The sequence below is a fragment of the Nuphar pumila genome, chromosome 1 (genome assembly GCF_984573655.1).
Source record: "Nuphar pumila chromosome 1, dmNupPumi1.hap1.1, whole genome shotgun sequence".
In the NCBI taxonomy this organism is placed as follows: Eukaryota; Viridiplantae; Streptophyta; class Magnoliopsida; order Nymphaeales; family Nymphaeaceae; genus Nuphar; species Nuphar pumila.
The window spans coordinates 20,348,181-20,372,702 of record NC_143249.1 but is presented as its reverse complement, the minus strand read 5'-3'; the positions used below and the strand labels follow the sequence as shown (position 1 = coordinate 20,372,702).

At 36.6% G+C, this 24,522-nt stretch overlaps 2 protein-coding genes across 3 annotated transcripts in view; both read right to left on the bottom strand.

Moving 5' to 3' along the window:
• Positions 1-12,578, bottom strand: part of FANCM (DEAD/DEAH box RNA helicase family protein) — a 78,948-nt gene extending 66,370 nt beyond the window's left edge. Inside the window, exons 1-9 of the mRNA XM_089987014.1 lie at positions 12,546-12,578; positions 11,853-12,174; positions 11,530-11,673; positions 9,722-9,804; positions 9,446-9,560; positions 8,835-8,926; positions 8,699-8,753; positions 8,481-8,602; positions 8,266-8,379 (exon numbers count right to left, since the gene is read on the bottom strand). Coding sequence (XP_089843140.1) covers positions 8,266-8,379; positions 8,481-8,602; positions 8,699-8,753; positions 8,835-8,926; positions 9,446-9,560; positions 9,722-9,804; positions 11,530-11,673; positions 11,853-12,174; positions 12,546-12,566 — 1,068 coding nt within the window. The 5' untranslated portion in view covers positions 12,567-12,578. The remainder of the gene's footprint in view (positions 1-8,265; positions 8,380-8,480; positions 8,603-8,698; positions 8,754-8,834; positions 8,927-9,445; positions 9,561-9,721; positions 9,805-11,529; positions 11,674-11,852; positions 12,175-12,545) is intronic.
• Positions 12,579-19,554: 6,976 nt separating this feature from the next.
• LOC149848265 (F-box/LRR protein) overlaps positions 19,555-24,522 on the bottom strand; it is a 37,259-nt gene continuing 32,291 nt past the window's right edge. The window contains exon 10 of one of the 2 annotated variants that reach the window (XM_089987183.1): positions 19,555-20,483. In XM_089987183.1, the coding sequence (XP_089843309.1) occupies positions 20,057-20,483 (427 nt within the window). In that variant the 3' untranslated portion in view covers positions 19,555-20,056. The remainder of the gene's footprint in view (positions 20,484-24,522) is intronic. The other variant, XM_089987249.1, reaches the window with a different exon arrangement.

The window sequence follows — 24,522 nt, the reverse complement described above, 5'->3', positions numbered from 1 at the left end:
TTGCTGAAACAGTCAAATGAGGGGTTTCTTAACGTGTGATTTCCTTTTCGCGCAAGCCCCTTTTTGGTGCACAGAAAGGCCCAAGTTTCTTCATTTTCTGATTTTAACAATCTACGATTCTCTGACAGCAAAAAAAAAAAAGAGTGTTGGGAGAAGGTTGAACTTTTTGTCTGTTGATTCTTATTCTCTATCTGTTGATTCTTATTCTCTATGGATCCCTACCACCCTCAATCAAATCTTTCTTCAAGTTTTCTCAACCAACTTGTTTCTGAGAAGTTGAATACCTCAAATTTCTTGATCTGGAAGAGGCAGATTATTCCTTTCATAAGAAGTCAAGGCCTCTTAGGTCACCTGGATGGAACCACTTCAGTTCCACCAGAATTTAGCCCGAGAGAAGAAAAAGATGACAAAGGGGCGAGTTCAATCTTGTATGTTAAAAATGCTGAATTCCTCAATTGGGAAAGAAAAGACCAGTCAGTTGTTGCATACATCACATCCACCCTGTCTCAAGAGATCCTTCTTGCCATTCCTAACAATTGTACAGCTCTACAACTCTGGGAAGGACTGGTTCAGATGTATTCGCAGGTTTCTCAAGCAAGAGTAGTTTTTTTAAAAAGAGAATTTCAGTTGTTAAGGAAAGATTCCATGACCATCATGGAATATTTGAACAAGATGAAGACCATCACAGATCAACTTGCAGTTATAGGGTGTGCTGTTAGTGACAGTGACATGGTGCAACAAACCCTGAGTGGATTGGGCTCTGACTACAACATGATAGTCACTTCACTATTGTGTCTCCTTGTTCTTCCTACCTTTGATGAGCTACGAGCCAAATTGATCCAATATGAAATGACTCTAAAGGGATTCTCTGAAGAAACTTATAATCATTCAAATTCTCAAGAAGTTTTTGCTACAGGAGTGACCTATGGTGGAGGACGAGGAGGACAAGGGCGAAGTGGACACGGAGGGCGTGGTTTGCTTCTCACTCCAAACACGTTTACTTATGCGCAGGGAACAAGATCCATCCCTACTTGCTTCTTTTGTAACAAAAAGGGACATATCAAGGCGAATTGTTGGCATAATCCAGAGAATAAAGGAAAGAGTCCACAGATAGAAATCAAGAGAAAGTTCACAAATACCAGAGACAGTGGAGAGATTAAAGATTTGCTGATATTTGCCTTGTCAGAGTTAAAAATGAAGCAGAATGATGAAGGCACTTGGTTTGTCGATTCCGGGGCAGCGACTCATGTGACAGGAGATGCAGGTAAAATTTCTAATCCTATTCCATATTTTGGAAAAAGTAAGATTGTCACTGGAGATGGATCCCACCATCCTGTTTCCCATGTTGGAAAAACTGTTATCCCCATGTCACATTCCACTCTTACTCTTTCTGACGTTCTTCATGCCCCTGACATTAAGAAAAATATTGTCTTCGTCTCTAAACTTATTGATGATAACAATGCTTCAGTTGAATTCACTCACTTCTCTGTGCAGGTCAAGGACCTACGCACGAGGGAAACATTCGCTGAAGGAAAGAGACGAGGCAACATGTATGTCTTTAAAGAAGCTCCATGTCGTGATGTTCGCCCTTCTCACCTGATTTCGAAGCCTTCATCAGAGTCATGTTCCTCCTCTTCTGCTAGTGTTTTTAGTATCTCTGAATGCAATAAGTCATCCTTATGGCATAGTAGGTTAGGACATTGTGGGAGTCATTTTATTGAGAAACTTGTTTCTAATAATCTCATTCCAAAAGAAAGTCTTAAAGGGAATTAGAGTAGTCATAAATGTTCCAGTTGCCTTTTGTGCAAGAGTCATGTATTGCCTTTCCAAATTAATAAGAGAGCTTCAAAACCTTTTGAGATCATTTGTTCTGATGTGTGGGGACCCGCCCCAATTTTCTCTGGGTCTGGAAGCAGATATTATCTAATCTTTGTTAATAGCTATTCTCGATACACTTGGATATATTTCATAAAAAATAAGTCAGAAGTCTTCTCTTTGTTTAAAATTTCTTTTCCTTGGTCAAAAACCAATTTTCTGAGTCCATTCAGTTTTTTCAATGTGATGGAGGTGGGGAATTTTCATCCCATGATTTTATTTCTTTTCTTCGAGATAACGGAATAGGAAGAAGAGTGTCTTGCCCTCACACTCCTCAACAAAATGGGATTGCTGAACGAAAACATAGACATATCGTTGAAAGTGCCATGAGTATGCTTCATGACAGCAATCTTCCCACCAACCTATAGACAGAAGCCTTTCATTCTGCCGTGCATGTGATAAATAGATTGCCAATGATCATTCTGGAAAACAAGTCTCCTTATCACTGTCTCTTTTGAGCTCATCCTAGTTATCATGATCTGCGTGTTTTTGGATGTGTTTGCTATGTGCATGTTGATTGGTCCCTGAGAAACAAGTTTCAAGACAAGGCCCAGAAGTGTAGGTTTGTGGGATACGCAGATGACTACAAAGGATATAGGTGCTATGATCCTACCAACAAACGTATCAGAATCTCAAGAAATGTTGTCTTTGATGAGCAAAATTTCGATGACAAAGCTGATGCAACCAATATACCAACTGAAGTTTACTATCTTTGGTTGAGTTCAGAACTTTTTGCTAGCTCCAACGAAGCATGTTCACCAGATTGCGTGCAGCAAGAAGAAGAGATGTTTGAAAACACTGAGACGTCGGGGTCACAGAATTCAGAAAAAAATACCTGGCAGATACAAAGGCATTGTCTATTCCAGACAGAGACCGATGACATCAAGCCATTCAGATCATGCTTCAGTCAGCAATCTGACCCCTTCTCACACTCCTGAGATCAGAAAATCAAGCCGCATACGACATCCCATTGACAGGTGGGTCAGCTATAACAACTTCTCCTTGGATCTTCAATTGTTTTTAACTGCTCTCAATAAAGAAGATGAGCCCACTATGTAATACCAGGCAGCCACTTCTACCAAGTGGGTAGAAGCTATGAATGATGAAATGCAAGCTTTGCATGAATGTGGAACTTGGGAAGTCGTTCCCAGACCGCCTGACAAAAATGTTGTTGGATGTAAATGGGTCTACAAGATAAAGTACAAGCCAGATGGAACTATTGAGCGATACAAGGCAAGGCTTGTAGCAAAAGGATTCACTCAAGAAGTAGGGCAAGACTATGATGAGACTTTTAGTCCGGTTGTAAGAATGGGAACAATTCGGATTATTATCTCTCTGACTATTGAACATGGGTGAAAGTTGAGTCAGCTTGATGTAAAGAATGCCTTCTTGCATGGGGACTTGAATGAGGAAGTGTATATGGAGCAACCCCCTAGATATCAAGAACAAAATTGTAAAACCCATGTGTGCAGGTTAAAGAGAGCTATCTATGGTCTGAAACAAGCATCTCGCTCTTGGTTTGATAGCTTCTCACTAGAGATTCAGAAACATGGATTTTCGCGTTCCATGCTGGACCACTCATTGTTCTTTTTTAGAAGCCAGACTGTGACCACTCTGCTATTAATTTATGTTGATGATATTGTTATCACAGGAAACTCTGTGGTTCACATCCAAGAAGTGAAAGACTTACTAGGTCAGAGGTTCAAAATGAAAGATCTTGGAACTCTACGCTATTTTCTTGGTGTAGAAGTTGATAATCAAACTCATGGCTTGACACTCACACAGCACAAGTACACCGTAGATGTTCTCCGCAAGGCAGGTATGAAAGACTGCAACACTCTGGGAACTCCGAGTGTACTGCATCAAAAACTTAGTGCCCATGATGGAGATTTGTGTGATGATCCCACCAGGTATCGAAGCATAATAAAAATGTTACAGTATCTGACCTTCACTAGACCAGATATTGTTTATTCAGTCAATCAAGTATCTCAATTTATGCATGCGCCACGTACTAGACATATGGAAGCTGTTAAGAAGATTCTTAGATATCTGAAAGGGACTATTGGGGATGGATTGACATACTCACCACAGTCATATGGCAAAGATGAGCATGGACTCACTGTATATTGTGATGCAGACTAGGCTGGGGATCCTGATGAACGAAGATCTACATCAGGATATTGTGTCTTCATTGGAAGAAATTTAGTCTCTTGGAGCAGTAGAAAACAAAAAGCTATCGCTAGATCAAGTACTGAGGCTGAATATAGATCTATGGCTGTTGCCACTGCCAAAGTCACATGGATCAGACATCTACTGACTGAAGTAGGAGAAAAGATCTCTCACACTACCTTGCTATGTGACAACTAAAGTGCTATTAACATGTCATTCAATCCAGTACATCACAGTCGTGCTAAACACATTGAGATTGACCAACACTTTGTGAGACAGAAAGTTGAAGAAAAAGAGATTGAGCCTGAGTTCGTCAATACTGAACAACAAGTTGCGGACCTATTTATGAAAGGATTAACAAAGGATCGTTTTTGGACGCTTAAAGGCAAGTTGTGCATGGTTCATAAAGATGATCAACTTGAGGGGGGTGAAAAAGGTGTATAGTGTTTCGGGTCTGGATCCTATACCAGACCCGAGTTCATTCCATTTTATGTATTAGTGTAAAATTTAAATGTATTTCTTTTTCTGGGTTGGGTTCGGATATTATATAAGACCCGACCCGACCCATGTACACTTAAGTGCCTTTATACAATGCATTAGGTCACGATTTCTGAGACACAGAAATCGTGACAGCCGCAGAGGCCCCTTTTGGTTTTCTCTTCTCGTCTCTCTCCCTCTCTTTCTCTGTTTTCTCTCTTAATGCAGGTGCAGATGAAATTCTAACACTTAAGAGAAGGGTTACTTGATTGTAAGAAGGAAGAAAAATCAGTCTCAATATCTTAAAAAATCAAGAGTATTTTTTATCAATTAGATCTTAATCAACACGTAGCCTCTGAAGGAGAAAGTATATTGCCCTTTGTGAGGTTTGGGTGATAGGTATGAGAACTTTGTTACTAGTGTGACATCAAAGCCCTCAGACCTGCCAAACTATGCCTTCACAATTTAAAAGCATATCTGGTCATTAAGAAAAGGTCAGTTTCAATTCCTTAATAATCCTTATGACATTGATTACAATAACCAATATGAACCAAAATAATGGGTATTTTAGCTGAGGAAGAAGAACAGGTACAAATAACTATGCTGGCTCAAGGTCATTTTGAGAAACAATAACTTCAATTCCTTAGGTGGAAAAGGTGCTAGTTATGGCTATCCTAATTCTAGCCACAGGATAGGCAGCAATACATACTGTTTTGGAAGAACCTATAATGGAAATTTTGTCATGGGTTTCTCCTTAAGCTGGGAGGACCTGGAGATAATACGAGACGGTTCCTTGTGAGTGAGAATGTTTAGCATGTAGCCTTTTCTTCTCAACCCAGAAATGTTCCAAACATGGGAAACTAGGAACATATTGTACCCCTAAATACTTCTATAGATGATATGGTAATGATATACATTGACAATAGAGCAAGCAAATCACATAAACAGGAATCCAGGTATATTCTCGTCCCTTGTCATTTATCATGGTAGTGCAATAATTACCAGAGTCTGACATGAGTAAAATTTGTTAGAGGTATTGAACTTTGGAAAATTAAATACATGGACATGACACTATCTATATATATATGTGTGTGTAAAAGAAAAAATATTACAAGCCCTCATTTTATAGTCAAAAAAAGAAAAAAGAGAGAGAAAAGAAGTGTGGCAAGAAAGAACGAGAAAAGAGAGAAAAAGATAAAATAAGTTGCAATTCTCAACTAAAGGATTGAGCAACGTTCTTATCATGGCATGAAGTGGTATGATAGAGAGAGAGGATGAAGAAGCTACACTGAATCTCAAGAAAATGAAAAAAATTTGCACAATAAAAGATAAAACATAGTCAATTTTTAAAACCATTGAAGTTTAAATGGAAAATTGTTAGGATCTACTAAAAAATGAGATTTGAAAGGCTATTTGATGCTAGAGATAATCACTGTTCATTATATAGACTATACTTGAGAAAATAGAATGTAGTTTATGAAATGCCAAACACTTCTTCACTTTTAAAATGTCTATACACCACACATGGAGTGTTCAACATTTGACACACCATGTATACCATGTCCTATAGTTTTTAGACATTTAAAAGTTTGAAAATATCCATGTTCAAGCCATCCCAAGAATTGTCAGTGTGTGTTGCGCCTGACACTACCAAACACGGACATGCTGGACCTCTAGGAGTGTTAAGATCAAGGTTGCCAGACTAGGAAGCAGAAGCGGGAAGCGATACGGGAAGCGGAAGCGAGAAGCTATGCATTTAAAAATGTATAGAAGAAGAAAGCGAGGAATAAAAAAAGAAATATAAGAATTGAATGGGAATCAAAATGAAACACAAATAAAAACTAAAATAAAATTGATTGATATTAAATTTCATGATTTTTTAGTGTAAGAATTAAAGTTTTAATAAAATCTAAAAATGATAACTACCAATTTAAAGAAAGCACATGGAAGTGAGTGAGAAGCATGAGAGAAAACACAAAAAACATGAAAAGTTGAGCAAGAGAACACATAAGAAGAATAGATGAAGTGTGTGGGAAGCATAGGAGAAGAGTGGGGGAATCAAGGTTTTCATCATGTTTCGGAAGCAAGGAGCATCACGCTTCCGAAGCGAGCTTCCCACTTATCTAAGAAGCTTTCGGTAACTCTGGTCTAGATAACAAGGTGATGGTCTGTTTGCTCTGTGCCACTTATTGGAAAAGCTGATTTGCAATTTCTTGAAGGTCTTGTTACTCATTAAGAATGTCTTTCAGTACCTAATTTTCACAAGAATCTTATATCAATGTCTCTGATGTTCATGGAGAATAATATGCCTTTTATCCCCGATCATGTTTTCATGAAGGATATTTTAACAGCGCCATGCACGCTAGTGGTTTGCATCGTGGATGACTCTACGTGGTATTTCAAAGAAGCTTAAGGCTTTTGTCACTTCACTACTTAGTTCCATTGGTAGAGTTGATACTTTTCCACATAGCATCATAAGTTGGATTACAGTCATAAGTCCTAAAATCTTTATGTAATAAATTATCTGTATCTTGTTCTGTGTATCCCATGAGCAGCATGGTTTGTTATGGTTGTCAACTTTGTAAATATACCCAGTTACCTTTTGTTTTGAATAATAAATGAGCTTCTATATTTTAATCGATTCATGCTATAGCATGTACGGACCTTCTTGTGTTCCTTCTTTATCATGCACTAGATACTATGTGTTGTTTGTGGAGAACTATTCTCGGTATCCCTAGATTTATTTCTTGAAAAATAAAAGTGATGTGTTTGAGACCTTTGCAGCTTTCAATAATTTTATGAAAAGCATTATAACAAGCCTATACTTTTTCTACAAAGCAATGGTGAAGAAGAATATTTATCTTATGCTTTTTGAAACTTTCTAAGAGGTTATGCTTAACTAGCAATTAAAAATTTTTGGATCAGGTCCTTTCATAGATATTCAAAAATTAAAAAGAAGAGAAAAATCGAAGAAAAAAAGAGGACCAAGAAACATCTAAAATCAGAAAACATTTTTTTCTTAAAAATATCTAAACTAGCCAAGTTCCCCAAGCTTGTTGGATGCACCTTTACCAAGAATAAGAATGTGCACTGAATATATGCAAGAGAAGTCAAGGATGACATCTTGAAACTGAAATTTATCGTACAAATTTGAATTTATTGTCATGTTTATTTCATCTTGACTATAATAATACATGTAAAATAAAGGGGAAGGATGTTTTTTAAGAGAAAATAAAGGGGAAGGATAACATATCCTTGACAAAGAATGTATAACACAAATATATCTAAAAATTAGAATGTGATTCGAATATATGCATGTAAAATCTGAACAAGCAATTAGATCTTAAAGACCTAACTTGCTAATGCTTGCAAAGAAGCCAATTTCCTTCATAAATGAAATTATTGACTTGATTCTACACGAATAAATCATATGTGAGGTACTTTAACCTGGATTAGTATGGCAGCTTAACATACACTCATCAAATCATATTTCAAAAGCATAATAGATTTGGAAAACTAGAATTTGAGGATATTAGATGAAACATTTTATATTTCCTGTGACATGAACATTGATCTTTCTTAGTTTCAGGCGTGTGAAGAAAATAAATAACTAGAACAAAAGGTGTCACATTGTTAAAAGATCTCCACTTTTAGCAACATATTTGCATTGCACCATGTATCGGACGCATATTAATCTAGTAGAAGGCATGTGAAAAATTAATGGCTCATGTGAAAGGTACATACTTTTGAAAGATCTCTATGTTGTAGCACCCCAAGCACACAAAGTCTAGCGACAAATGGTTGTATAGCTTCCAGAAGCAAATCACTTATTTTAGCTGCATCATTACCCACAGCGACCTGATTAAAGGTCAATTTATAATTAGAAATAGAGAACAAGAAACAGTAAAAATAAGAGATGGTGAATGGTTAGAGAAAATAACTTGTAACTAAATACAGACCTCAATTAGTTCCAACTGCCTGTTATGCATATATTTTCTTACATCAGTGTCACTTTCATTCCGGTACTCAAGAACAGAAATATGCAAGTTATCAATGACATTCTGAATGGTGTGCGGCTTTGCTGGAAACAGTAAAGGGCAAGTTGTAAAAGCACTGAACTTGGGAGGAAAGAAAGGGGGAAAATTATGGATCACTATGAACATAAAAGAGATCTTACAGCCTGGTGTTGCTGTTAATGCCAATATCCTTACTTGAACAGGCACAGCCATCAACTACAATGTGAGCATAGTTAAAATCTATGTTGTATAATTGAAATCTTGCAAAAATCAACAAGAAAACTAGTGATTCTCTACCTGGCGAACTGCAGTACAATAAGAATAGTTTCCCATGGCACGATGTGCTTCATCAATCACCAAGCATACAAATTGCTTTACAGGGCACCTTCCTGAAAGCAAACACAGATTACAACCTGAAAAAGTTAACCATCTAGGAAGGAGAAAAAAAAAGGACTGATGCATCATGCACAAGCGTGCATGACATCTAAATCTTAACAAACAAATGGATTAGTCACATTAAGAGCAACTACATTGATATTTTTAGAAAGTACAGAACAAGAAGTGGAAGGAATTTCTTCCAGGAAAAAAGAATCAAGAACCATCTGTCACAAACTTAAGATATTATGCTTGCACACACACACACACAAGACACAGACACATATTCTACAATTGTTTGGTTTATTATAAGCATTCAATTAATTACACCATGCAAAATGGATCTTCTAAGGTTTTAATTTCTTTTTCATGCTGCTTGTTCCTTTCAATGTCAGTGGATCTTCTAATTCACTTATGAAGGGGGAAATGGGAGCAAAAAAAACCACAAAAAAGGCTCCCTATGCATACAAGTAAGAGACATGTAAATACTCCTTTAATCACCATGACCAACCAAAAAAGGATTCAACACACACCAGATTGAATGTCTTTCTCAAGCACTTGAGGAGTAACAAAAAATACTCTTTTCGTCTCCCAGAAGCTAGATCTTTTTGAAGGGTTCATCTGACCTGTCATATCAATTGTCCATTCCTACAAGCAGTTTGTTGACAATATTTAAATACAGGCCAGACAGAAAATTGCATTTGACAAAATGAAGAACTTCGTGATAAGACACTAAGCACCTTACGATATTGGTTCTCTTTTTACTAACAAATTAAAAGCAAAGGTTTATAGAAAACCAGAAAACATACTTGAGGAATTCCAACAATATTATGACATGCTTCAATCTGTTGCATAACTAGAGGTCGTGATGGAGCAGCAAAAACAATTTTCCCTGTCATAGAATATGACTATGAATAAAGAATTACTCCAACATAAAAAATTAACATACCAAAGCAAAACTTAAGAGAATTTCTTATTGTCAATTAAAGTAAAAAGAGAAAAGAAATATATTAACTAGAATTTTAGTTCAACAATTTATCAAATTCTTAAGGAAAAACAAAAAATACATAAACTGTTCATCCAAGAGAAGATTAAATATAAAGAAACCGAAGCTGAATTAACAAAAAAGATGAGCAATAAGAATGAAATATAAAGAGGACACAGTGATGCCTAAATTTGTTTTAGAGATTTTCTCTGTCTCTGTTTTCTGGCATTTTTCCTATTTTCCCAATATATTGATGAGGTGGAATATGACACAGAACCATCTTTTTGAAAGTAACGTTATTATACCATGGTGATTGGACTACAAATGTTCCCTCCATTCCCAAGGCTTATTGCAGATCCTAGTACAGTGCCCAGACTTCTATTCCATCCATCTCTCTACATGCGGCATGAAGATCCAGTAAACATATCTCTCTCCAACCAGATTTCTTTTCTGTGAGTCCTTTCCAGGATGAATTAGCTTCTATTAACAATTTCTAACCTTAGCTTTATAGCTAAATTATGGGTGAAACATATATCTCTCCATTCACAAGAGGCCATGATGTTATCTATGTTAGAAAGGACAGACTTAGGGCATTGCTACTCCACAAAATTGATATTTAATCTTTGCTTAGCTCCTGTATTAAGAAGGCATTCCATAGCCTAAAGCGGGTTCCTAGGGCTTGGTATAAAAAAGTTAAGTTTTAATGGTTAAGTATGCATTCTTCTCTATGTACTCAAATACAGATTTCTGCATTCAATTGGTAAGATACTATCATTACTAAAGATGAGATCAATGTGACAATACTACAGCTGCAAAACCAGTGTGAAGTAATAGATATTCAATTTCTTAGACACTTTATAGGGACTGACTTAATTTACTATCCGCTTACCTACCTACCTATCAATATGCATATGTGTGTGTCTACGTACATAGGTACAAATATATAAAAAAATGTCACAGGGACACATCATGTTGGTGGCATGTCCTATGACACAAGTTGACATGCCAACTCTGACACGTACAGACATATTTTAATATTATTCAAAAATATAATAGTTTTCAATAATATTTCAATAAAACGCATTTATATATAACATATCAAACAGTTTTTTATTGACCAAAAATTTTAAAAATTCCAATATTCAAATAGGCATTTGTTTAATGTCCTTGGAAATATTCAAATACGAATGCATTGGAGTTTTTTGTTGCTATCCAATTGTTTTATCATGTTTTCATACATTAAAGGGAAAAAAGGATACTCTTTGCAGGCATAAGATTTAACTTAATTCTAGATTATCAACACAAACTCCAAAACAATAACATGCTCTATAGTATATGCACTCAATCAAACATCATTGATTTCATGGCATATGTTCTCACACACAATTCATTCAAATCCCACAACCCCCACGCTGCATGAGTAACGATGTTTATCAGGAAATGCCAAAGGGAAAGAAGTCAAACACTTTGATTGGAAGAGAGCAACACCACATAGATATTACGGACCCTGAGTTCCATATTCAAAATAAGGAATTACAATTGACTACAGAAATTTGTGAAAAGAATACAATATATTTTTGTACATTACAGCAACAGGGTTACTATTGACAACAGAACATGAACGAAGAATACCTTTTGGAAACCATCTGAAATAGTTGTACATTACAACAGCAGCAATAAGTGTTTTTCCCAGGCCTGTGGGTAACGCAACCAAAGTATTTGAAAACAATGCCGTCTTGACGATTGAAAATTGATAATCACGAAGCGGGACATTAACTGCAAAACAAAGTGAATTAAATTACAGCCACTGATCAGAAAAATAGATGATCCTGCCACGATAAAACTGGACTGGATGCAGTTGAGCTCCAGAATACAAACAAAAAGTTAACGAACGAAACCTAAATGGCAATAATCTCATCTGATTTACTAAAGGAGCGTCAGAAGAAGGTGCCAACCTGGATAAATCCATGTTTTGGTCGCCTCAGGATCAATTCCAGCATACAGATTTTCGCTAACATCAGCAACCATGGCAGTGGTGCTGCTGGATTCACCAGCATTTCCAAATTTCTTGGTGGTACCAACGAATTCTTCGAGAGTGGATTGACGAGCACCACTGCTTGATTTTGGCTCAGGAAAAAATGGGAATTTCTTTTTGCTAAAATCGCTATTCCGAATCCTGTTCGCATTGGTGTGGACGGGCTCCGCAGCAGTAGAAGCCAAAGCTACCCGTTCGCAAGCATCATCGATCTCTTTAACGGCTGCCTCCCAATCAAACTCCTAAATCGGGAAAATAAAAACATGGGGTTGTCGCTAAAAGTCTAAAAAATGTGGGAAATCTACATGCCAACAAGGAAAATTTATGCTAGAAAATCAATTGCGCATGGGGATATACGTTTTTGGATGTATTCTATATACCCAATGATAACTATCGCTTGTTACCACTCTTTTTGTTTTACTTCAACGAGACACAAAGGAAAGGGTACACCGATATTGAAGGGGAGAACAACACCAAGATGAAAATCATAAAAGGAGAAGATGAAGAATAAGAAGACAGAATGAAATCATCATTTGATAACTAAAACAAGATGACGAGTGCTTTGCAATGCAAATAAGAATGAAGGAGAAAGGATTGTGATGAGACCACTTACATCGTCGCGAGATGATGCCATGAGAGAGAGAGAGAGAGGGTTTCCCGCTCGAGAACTAGGAAGCAAGCGCGTAGGAAAGGAGAGGAAAGGGAAAAAACCACGTCATTGGCGCTAAATAACCAAAATACCTCGTGACCGTATCAATTGGCCCTGTGTGAACCGATCCCGACCCGTGACCGTGCATTCAGGTTTGGTAATAAAGAAATGGACCCAATCAAGAATTCTGGTTGGGCCTGGTAAACGAGCCGAACGAATCGAACAGGCATGTTCCAGCTCGGCTCGTTTACTAGTGGATTGAACTCGTGGCTCGGCTCCTGTTCGTTTTTAGCTAAACCAAGCTTGAGCTCAGCTGAATGAGAGGAGCGGGCTCGTGTAAAAACATTCCATGTTATTTGAACATGGAATATATGTGGTGTTTCTATGATGGTATACATTTGATTTACATAAATCTAACAGAAAATGGCGGTATTGTCCTCAAAATGACATGTTTTTCCAAATGCCCTGTAATTTGCGAAATATGCCCGGTGTCCATAATCACAAATGTTTGACTTTTTTAGGACCTTTTTTACACTTCGCATGAGCGAACCTCTTGAGGTTTGCATGATATATTGGTACGTTGTCCCGACCTCGCAACCTCTCAATAAAAAGTACATACACAATGTTTTTGTGAACCTCGTGAATATCGCATAACCAAAATTGTGAATCTCTTTTAACTGAAACATGTGAAACTACGCAAATATCATACTATAATTGCACGTATAGTATGACATTTGCGAGATACTGTGTAAAACTACTTTGAGTAACTTATCCTCAAGGAGGTTCACAAGTATATAGCGGCATTCGCATATTAGTGTTTTGAATGACCTATACCTTTGGACTTTGGTCGAGCTCTGCATATAAGGTACTACCATCACATATATAGTATGGCATTCACGATATGCCATGTCAATCTCCTTTTAAATAAATGATCATTATGTTTATCCGCAAATGTGGGGGCTCATTTGCATATTAGTGTTTGCAAATGTCCTCGACCTTTATTCGCATATATATATATATATATATATATATATATATATATATATGTGTGTGTGTGTGTGTGTGTGTGTGTGTGTGTGTGTGTTGAATAACCATGTGAATCTCCTTTAACTAAATGATACTGAAGGAGGTTTGCAAATGTGTGGAGATATCCACATATCACTGTTGTGAATATCCTCGAACTTCGCACTTTGGTCATTTTCTCCTCAAATGAAGCATTGTTTTCGCAAAAATTGTGGAATGACTTTCCTATGAATATCCTATTATTTTGTGAATGTTTGTATGAACATTAAATGTGACCATCGTTAATATAAAGCGATGGTTCACATTCTAGGGCTAGTTTTGTATAAACTAGGGTTTTGTTGTGGTCCCTAGTGATGTCGAACATTCTTCTCAAACAAAAAAAAATGGTGAATATTACCGGCAATTTTCTAGCCACTATTTTCAGCTATTTATCAACAACTTTTTAGAATCATCGATGGTGATTTTTTTTAGCAAGCACATCTTTGATGGTTGAATCAATTATTTTTTGAAACAGCAGCATTAATCAATTATTTTATTGAATAATTGCATGATTTTCAAGTTATCTTGACATGTTCAATAGTATATTTTTTTCAAGCTATCTTGTCATGGTTTTTAATGTATATCATGTTCTGTCATTATAGACAATTATGAATTTGTCTATTACAAAATGGCTATTTAAGATACTACATCAAAGAGGGGCACCCACACCTTGTGCTACTATTGGAACATGGTAGGAAAATCCAGAAAAGAAAAATTACACATTGGGTGCTACTTCCTACTATGAAGACCATAGTGGGCTTGACAACGTGGGTAGAGAGAGACTTTGTTTTGTGGTCAAAAGCCTCAGTGTCTGACGTTTACCATAAAAAAATGCAACCACTCTCAACAGAAACACATCAATTTATGCTCAAACAAACATTAGCCAACATCGATTATGAGTCGTAAACCAACGATTGGAGTTGAAAAAAAAGGTTGATGAGTGTCTGATCATATTCATGTCTTTCAACCCAAAAGCATCAAAGGAAGGAAAAGGGGACACATATGTGCAGTTGATAGTGAAGAAGTTGAAGTCATTGGCTCTGTCTGAGGTTGATGCTAACCTCAATGTCTGGCTAGAGAAAGTCAAAGACATGATCACTTGCAATGCTAGTGGTGGAACAAAGAGGGAGAGTGTAGACACTGTGAAGGTGGAAAGGACGATGAAGATACCTAAGCAATGAGAGAATGTGAAGGTTAAGGTTGAAGTGATTGTGGAGAATATATAAGTTGGAGATGTTGAGGTGAAGATTGATATTGATGGTCTTGAGGACATGCAGAAGAGTGAGTGTTCGCACGGGGGCAGAAGTTTGAGGTAGAGATTGCAAAGAAGGAAGTGGTTGACCAGCCCTTGAAGGAGCAACTGCATGCTCCGAGGAAGAGTTTGCATCGACAAACAAGGTTTGGTGTTAGTGGATAGATACTTTCTTGCAAAAAATTGTTATGTATATACAAGTATGTGTGTGCATGTGAAGCATGTTTTTAGGATAATTATTTGATTATTATGGTTTAATGTTTAAAATGTTACATGTCGGGATGAATCTGAAACATGTTTGTAAGATAATTATGATGAGTATTGCAATTCATTAATTAATTTGTTACGTATGTTTGAAATATGTTTTTAAGATGACTAGTTTGAATATATATATATATATATATATATATATATATATATATATATATATATATATATATATATACATATGTGTGTGTGTGTATAAAGCATGTTTTTAGGATAATTAGTTTGACTCTTGCAATTTATTTATTAGTTTGTCGTGTATGTGTGAAGCATATTTTTAGGATAATTAGATTGATTCTTACAATTCAATTTAAAATATCATATTTGTATGTGTTTAGGCATATTTGTTGGACAAGCTTTTTGAATATTACAATTCAATGATTAATTTGTCATATATGTGTGTGTTTTGAATTTGAGTCTTATATTTAATTATTTAACTATGATATTTGATTGATTCCAACAAAATTAATTGTGATCGCATGATTTGCATCTACAAAATTCAAAACATCCAACATCCTGCATGCACCAGTTATACTAGTTTTAGGCACACTTGTGGTTCTTAATACTAATAGAAGAAGCGAAGGATTTATTGGATTGGGTGCATTTTTTAAAATTCATGGAGGTCACACCATGAAACATCAGTCACAATATCTTAGAGTCGATTGTGTTGTTTTTTAATTTGGCAACCAACATATTTCAGTCCGGAGAGATGACCATCATATTGGAATATGTGACACAAACCACCATATTTAAATGTTATGGGGAGCCGGTGAATGCACATAGATAGAAAGATTTCAAGCGCATGTGTGATCTTTATTTGGAAGCAAAAGAAAATGCATTTGAAGGCTAAAGGCAGAAGTTATTGTAACGAAGGAGCCACTTGGACTCTAACGATATGAGAAAAATAAAGGAGAAGCTATCGTGTGTTGGAGAAAAGAGTTATACTATGGTGGATAAGGAGGTGAGAGCATTTTTTATATACTTTTTGGTACATGCATATTCATCGACACTGGTGGAAAGGTGATCCATGAATTATACATGCAACTGTTGTAAGACCTATATCGCATCGATAAATCCGTATGAAGTGTAGTCACACTTGCATGCCTATATGCAAGTTTGAGTAATATGAGGATTGAACAAAAAAACATCATTTTCATCTTGGTGGTGTTGGATATATTTATTCCTTTATTGTACCATAACTTTTGATTTATACTGAAACATATTTAACATTGTTGTTGTATTATATTGTGTATTAATTTGTGAATTGATGCTTGCATATTTAGATATGGAAGCACACATACATTAGAAGGCCCCTGAGATATGAATGTATCCTTGCATTTTCATGTGTTGCAATGTGGAGTCGGTCATGTAATGAAAAATAGGAAGACAATCAAAGAATATTGATTATTTAGATGTGAAGTGTCGTATGCACTGCAAAGTTGCATGGGTTGACAATGAAAAATAATTTTCTACATTGTTATCAATAATGCGACATAAGACTAACCATGATTGAAACTTTGATTTGAAAGTAACATGGTATTCGTATAAAGACGCAAACGAGAATGAGAAGGAGAATGTGGATGTGCAAGGCATAGACATCATGATGAGGGATATTTGGTTGTACAACATAAATAAAGTTGAGCTCCAAATGGCCAACCGAGTGTTCCAACAATTTGGTTTTGTTCAATATCCACCATGTCTTCCTCTCGCAACATATGCATGTTCTTCTGTGAACTTGAAGACTAGTACGAAAAAGAATATGGCATTGGCTTGTCATCCATGATATGTACCAATGACAACGAGGATGTAGCTTCTGACAACCTGCAGTTTACAAGCATTCTTTGCAAATAGATTGCGAATAACACATGAAATCCACTTGAAAGATATTTTTTCAATCCAAGATTACCCAATGATCTACCATATATATACTATGCGTCATACTTATTTACTTAAAATAACATTGCTCCCCGAATCTTTGTACAATGAATCTTTCAATGACAATCATTCATAGATTACAGGTTGTTTTTTATGCATATGACAATGACTCTGTTACTGCAACTTTTCATGAATTTGCTTTATAATTATTCTCAATCACATAATCTTTCAAAACTTATGACAAGGTTGAAAACCATTAAACCTTTGGCCGACAATAATGTATCACTCGTTTACGATTATTGTTAATCACTAGAAAGCTTCTCAATCGTTATTTTTTTAGTTATGCAACTTGTTATACAATTGAGATACCTTAGCTTCAATCATTTTTAATTGATCTTCATTGTATAATAATTTATTGAATGACAACACATTCAACTATGTCTCGTTAGTGTAAAAATATAAACCAGTTATAATGCCCAATAAATGTTCATATAGCTCATACAACATACCAATATTTTAACTTCTCGATTGTCATTTGTGCATCATTTTCATCCACTATTATTTGTCTCATGTTATATGTGTTTTGATCATCTTCTATCATTTTTGAGTCATTATTGACAAACATTTATAGTCATCATCATTATGATCATTCGATCATCCACTGTCAACATGATCACTGCTACCACTAATTGACGTATGCACAAACTAAATAGTTTTTATGCATTATTCTCTCTCTCTCTCTCTCTCTCTCTCTCTCTATATATATATATATATATATATATATATATATATGGTGGGGGCAACTTATGAATGCCACCAAGTTGATGGGACATCACAAGTTGAAAACCTACATGTGGTGTCCCTTGCTGCAGGGTCGAAGATGGGTATACTCCCCGGCTCTTGTTGCTCTGCTCCTACAACCAGGCAACACTCTCTAATCTACGTCATTCGCAGGTCGAAGGGCAACTGCAGAGCCAATACACCTATTGTACCCCTGGAGAAGTGCGGGACATTCATGGAGTCTGTGCCTTTCGTACCACCGCAAGACTGGTCGTTCTTGGGCGGATCCCGCTCCGCTTTATACCCCTCCATCGACCCATCTCATAATCGGGAGCCAGATCTTGATGGTACCCCCAAAGCGAAGGTGGGCATTAAGAGATAAGGCAAAAATGAATGAGCTGACCAGGTGGAATGGTCCTGTCCCCAATCCTTGATTTTTTCCCTAGCTTTATGTCTCTCTTGCTGGGATGAGGATGTTCACCTTTGTAACAAGTTGCTTAAGTCATTTGTGGGTCTGGACGTTTATTATGCCAAGCCAATTTCAAGCAAAAATTTCTATCTAATTGTACGTGAAGGGCCCATTTACCGAAATCACCCCCGCTATTCCACTTCTTTCTATACAAGCTTTGCCCCTAGGGTGGGCGTTTATTATGCCAAGCCAATTTCAAGCTTTGTTAGTGGGCAGGGGGGCCTGGAGGCCAGCCAATGTGCAATCGGTGATATTGGAGTTTTTCCATTTAGATTATCCAAAAAAAGGAATACTCACTCTCTCAAACCGAGCCAAAGACCCTATGTTCAGGCTCGACTTGTTTAAGCTAAACTAGCTGCTCGTGGCTTGGCTCGCCAGCTATACAAACCGATCACGAACAAGTTTGTGACAACCCGAACCGAGCCGTTCACCAGTCCTATTGAATCGGCCCAAAGACGATTCAAAAGGGTTGATTCAATTCTTCTTTTTAATATTTGTAAGGGGGTTAACAATTTTTTTAGTAATTTTTAATTTCCAATGACGTGTGTTACTGTTAATCTTATGGTGAAAGTTGATCTGAGGTGCTGGTATCGGATCCTAGTCCAGGTCTGACCGACCTCAATTATAGCAATTTAAAATGACACCTAACGGCAAAGCAGTCAATGGATCTAACCTACCAGGACCCTGATCCGACTCTGAGGTGCTGGCATCTTGAGTTTGACTATGACCAAAACTAACACAAGTAGGACGAGAGATCTAGTGAAACCTTGACTCTTTAAATATTTTCTACTTTGAAAAATAGTGGAACTTAATCGAAACGTGGGTCCAGCCTCAAGTCTGGTGGCCTACACAACAAATCGTTTGTGGTTATGTTATAAAAAACAAAACAAAATCACTACCTATTTTCAAACTCAAGATACCATACCCATGTGAATGATATTGATGCCCCCCCAGGTATTATATAAACTGGGGTTATTTACAAAACAATTCCGGACTTCTTTTGATAACTCGGATTCAGGCCTAAAAATACTTGAGATTCAAAATCATACCTCGTTTTATGTTCAGTCATTCAAATTCACACAGTTAATAATTAATAAATTCAAAACTATACCAATTTACCCTCATTAATTATGGTTTCCTTTCACCCTCTCTCTCTCCATAAAGGTAAAATTGACTTATTTAAAGGATAAATGATGAATTTGAGTCAAAATAAGGAGCAACGTATGAATTGATCATAGGTATGCTTTTGATTAACCATAAAATAAATGAAGTACGAATGATGGATAATTCATTTGCATATGAATTTCAATTATAAAGAAAGTTTATGTATGTTTTTGCAAATAACCCTATAGACTATGTTTCCCTGCAATAAAATTGGTGTACAGGCCAATAGGCCATAGGTTGAGTTATATAAGAATCAACAAATTATTTTCCCCCTTACAACCATAAGCCACCAAAACAGCTTGCAAATCAAAAAGGTTTTTTGATATTTTACTCCGAGAAACTGCCCCAGGCGCAGGAACCTAGTCACACTGGCTCAACCTGAATGTAGGGTTGCATTCCTGTCAGTGTAAAACTCCGAGGGCTTACCCCTCGATCCCAGGGAGTTGCCAAGCTTCCACTTAAGCAGTTGCAAATAAAAAAGGTATGCTGAAGAAAATACCCAAAAGCACAAACAATCACAAGTGTTGAAGCATTGCATAAACTACAACTTTGGAATAAAAAATCAAGCAGAAGACAGCTTTTTGCAGCATGCAACATTTAGAGCTTTCTTCACGCCGACGACAGCTTGGGGCTGTACTTCATCACCAAGAATACAGTACCATATCGATTCAAACAGGAGCTCAAGTTTTCTTCCCCGCTAGCTTCAGCACAGGGCCCGATCTCCCCACCACAGAACATTCCTGCTAATGGTGCACCAGGGAAGATCTCCAAAAATGTGGAGCTATCGACACACGGTTTGCCGAAAAAGAGTTCTCCACGCCCAACACATGCTAAGATAAGCCCACCAAACACCTCCACCCCCTTGTCATCCTCTCTAGAGGAGTGACCAATGGACCCTTCCTCTTTTAAGTGCCTGAATTTCTCAAGAACGATTCTACGTGATGCATATGCAGTCTCAACATCTGGTGCATAAAACTGAAATACATCCCCAGTTCTGATCCCACCACTGTCGACAAAGAGGTACTCATCATCAGCTCTGAAAGTTATAACAAGTAATCAATTTGTCAGGAAATTTTAGAGTTTGCACTTGGAAGTACGCATCAATGTGAACAAGAAACCGTTGAGCTTGCACTTGTATGCAAACAGAATATGGATAGAAGATGAAAACAATTTGCATATTGATTGACTAATGGAAAGAAAACAGACAGCACATAAGCAGCAGAAGCAACTGTATAGTAGTAATTAATCAGAGGCAGTAGAGATAGTGAGATACTATTACTAGTAAAATTTTCAACGAGAAAATCATGTTCATGGAATGCCCCTTCTGCATAGACCATGGCTGTATCTTCAAATTGATGAACAATGTGATAAAAGAACCACCAGCAGCCATATCAGAATTATATATCAAAGTCCATCCCAACAATGATGGGTGGAGATTGCACCAATATCTAATGGTCAAATAACCTATGCTATCATTCAAATCACTCTCTGTCAGGAATGATATGTCAAAAAATAAAACAATAAAAAAAGGCATCTATGCAGTCTTATATGCTGCATGAGTTCTACTCGTGTGCAAAATAAACTATATCCATAACAAAGACAGTCCTACATGAACAGAAAAGCATGCATGCACACAGTAGTCAAAAGTGCTGGACATCACCTAGATGTTGGACCCCTTCACTCTAGGCATCACCTAGCAACCCATAAAATAATAACAATTTTTTTTTTTCAAATCATTAAAATATGAAAAAAAACTTACAAATCTTGAATATTCAGAAAACACCACTAAAACATTGGCTTCCATTCCATATCCCCTTATATACTAGTTATACTGGCAACTTCATAAAATGGTCATATCCCTGTATCCGCAGTCATATCCATGTGACATAGCACACTGTTTTAGGTGCCTTCCACATAGCGCTGCTAGGCATAGGCCAAGGCCTTTGTAGGCTAGGCATGCTTTCGACTGCCAAGCACACACTCGTGAACACACACACACAATTTGCCTTAGAAGATAAACATTTCCCCTCCATATTTTGGGTTTATCCTATTACCTCCTTAATCATTTTTCCAACGGGGTTGACCATGACATTGTAATGAAGTATGCGGAAAAATAAAGAATGCTAAAAGCATTCACAATGACCAACAATGGTCCAATACACAAGAGAGATAATAGCCAAGTCCACTACTGGACAACATAAACAAGCCATGAGAAAGGCACAAACTAAAAATAAATACTCTTTATTGAAGGAGAGAGCTCTCAAGCATGAAGAATACAAAGGGGTTCACCCCTATTTATACACCCCAAAAGGGGTCTCAAAAGGAGAGCCAAAAGGGGGCTCCCATGGAGTCGTTGGGAGTCCCCAACGGTCAACGACTCTATGTGGAGCCCCTTTTGGGTTGGATTTGAGACAAGAAATAAAAAAGAAAAAGAAAATAAAAAGTTAAAAAGAAAAATAAAACAACTATGTGAAAAGTTGATAATACCCCTATCGGGTATTTTATATATATATATATATAGTTACATATATTTTAACACTCCCTCAAACTTTACGAGGAGATGACCGAAAGTTTGCCCAGAAGAAATGTGAAGCGGGGAGCAGGAAGAGTTTTAGTGAAAAAATCCGCTAACTGATATTTTGATGCGACATATGGCAGATTAACTGTTCCTCGTAGGTACTCATCACGAACATAATGACAGTCTATCTCTATATGTTTGGTGCGCTCATAGAAGGTGTGATTACTGGCAATGTAAATGACACTTTTGTTGTCACAACATAACTTTGAAGCAACAGTAATGTCAACCCCCATATCTTTGAGAAGGCTTTGAAACCAAACAAGTTTCATTGTAGTAGTTGTCATAGCTCGGTATTCAACTTCAGTAGAGGATAGCGAGACTTTCTGTTGCTTCTTGCATCTCCAAGCAATTAAGGAATCTCCTAAAAAGACACATAATCCAGTAGTTCTAACATTAGGGTTACCTCCCCAATCTGCATCAGTATAAGCAGGTAAATCCAAAGAAGAAGATGAGGATAAAAATAACCCTTTAGTTAAGGTGTTTTTGATGTATCAAACGACCCGGAGCACGACACTCATGTGCACAGTTGTAGGAGCATGCTGAAATTGGCTAGCAGAGTGAACAACATGAGCGATGTCTGGTCTGATGATAGTCAGATATGTGAGAGATCCAATGAGTTGTTTGTAGGGTGTAAGATCTTCTAGAAGAACCACATCCTTCAACCTTAATTTTGTGTTAATTACTTCCGGAGTCTCCACCTTTTTATCATCTGAAATTTCAGATTTAGTACATATATCTGCAACAAGCTTCATTTGTGACAGTATATATCATCAGGGAGAACATGTAACTTCAATGCCGAGAAAATATCTAAGGAAACCTAAATAAGACATGTCAAAACTATCTTTTAACATATTTTTAACATTAATAATACTAATTTGATCATTTCCTGTGATAATCATGTCATCTATATAAAGTAATAAAATAACAATACTACTGCGCTCTTGACAAATAGAGCAATGTCAGTATAACATGAACGAAATCCTAATTTAATCATGATAGCACTAAAACGATCATACCAAGAATTGGGGGCTTGTTTAAGACCATATAAGGCTTTTAAAAGTTTAAGAGTTTGACCTTGTCCAATATTAACTCCGGGCGGTGGATCCATGTATACTTCTTCATTTAGATTTTCATTTAGGAATGCATTTTTCATATCTAATTGATATATAGGACATTTTTTGGTTGATGTGACAACTATTAAGGTTTTAACACTTGTCATTCTAGCTACAGGGGCAAATGTTTCCTCGTAGTCAATTCCATATTCTTACGAATATCCCTTAGCTACTAATTTGACTTTATATATTTCTAAGGATCATCGCTTTTGGTTTTAACCTTAAAGACCCAGCGACATCCAATAGGTTTTTTTATGTGGAGGAAGCTTGACTATTTCCCAAGTATTAGCCTTTTTTAGAGCATCTAATTCTATCTTCATTGCTTCAATCCAGTGAGGTAGAGTTTTGGCGTGATTATAATGAGTGAGTTCATAATATGTGTAAGGCTATTAGGCATGCCCGATAATTTGGTGCAAGAGGCTCATATAACACAAACCTATTGGGTGGAATGGATTCTCTAGAAGATCGCCTAACGGGGGTTTCTTCCAAGGATTCAGTAAGTTGAGAAAATTTCTCCGAGGCACTAATAGGCCTTTCTTGTTCTCTTCGAGTATAAACATGAATATTTTCATTATTAGTATCACCGTTATGTGGTGATATTTCAATATTGGATACTTCACAAGTATCATCTATACTTTCAAGATGATTCATAGAATCATCACATATATCATCTATAAGATCATGTAGTCATTTTCATTTGGTTTATCTAGCTTTTCAAATCCATTTTCATCTTCCAAAAAAGTCACGTCTTTTGAAACATATAATTTGTTATTCTTGAAATCAAAACACCTATAACCTTTTTTATTTTCCCCATAACCTAGAAAAACATATTCAATTGCCTTTGGAGACAACTTATCTCTCTTATGTGAGAGAACAAAGCATTTACAACCAAATATGCGAAGGCGATTGAAGTCGGGGAAAATTTTAAAAAGTTTTTCATAAGGAGAAACAATCTTTAATTTAGAAGGCATTCGATTAATTAAGTATGTTGAAGTTAAGACGGTTTCGACCCAAAAGTAATGTTCTAGCGGTTTCTATAATGTCTATGTTTTCTTTCCGCTAGTCCATTTTGTTGTGGAGTTCTAAGGCATAATCTTTGATGACAAATTTCATTTTGTTTTAAATAATTTTGAAATTCGTTAGACAAATATTCTCCACCGGAATCAGATCTAAAAATGGATATATTACTTTGAAATTGATTTTGTATTTTCATATGAAAGTCTTTAAAGGAAAATACTTCTGATTTATGATTGAGGAAATAAATCCAAACATAACGAGTAAAGTCATCAATAAAAGTGACATAGTATGAGTAACCACCTTTAGACATGACCAGAGATGGACCCCAAACATCCAAGTGCACCAATTCAAAAGGTCTCGTGGAAAAA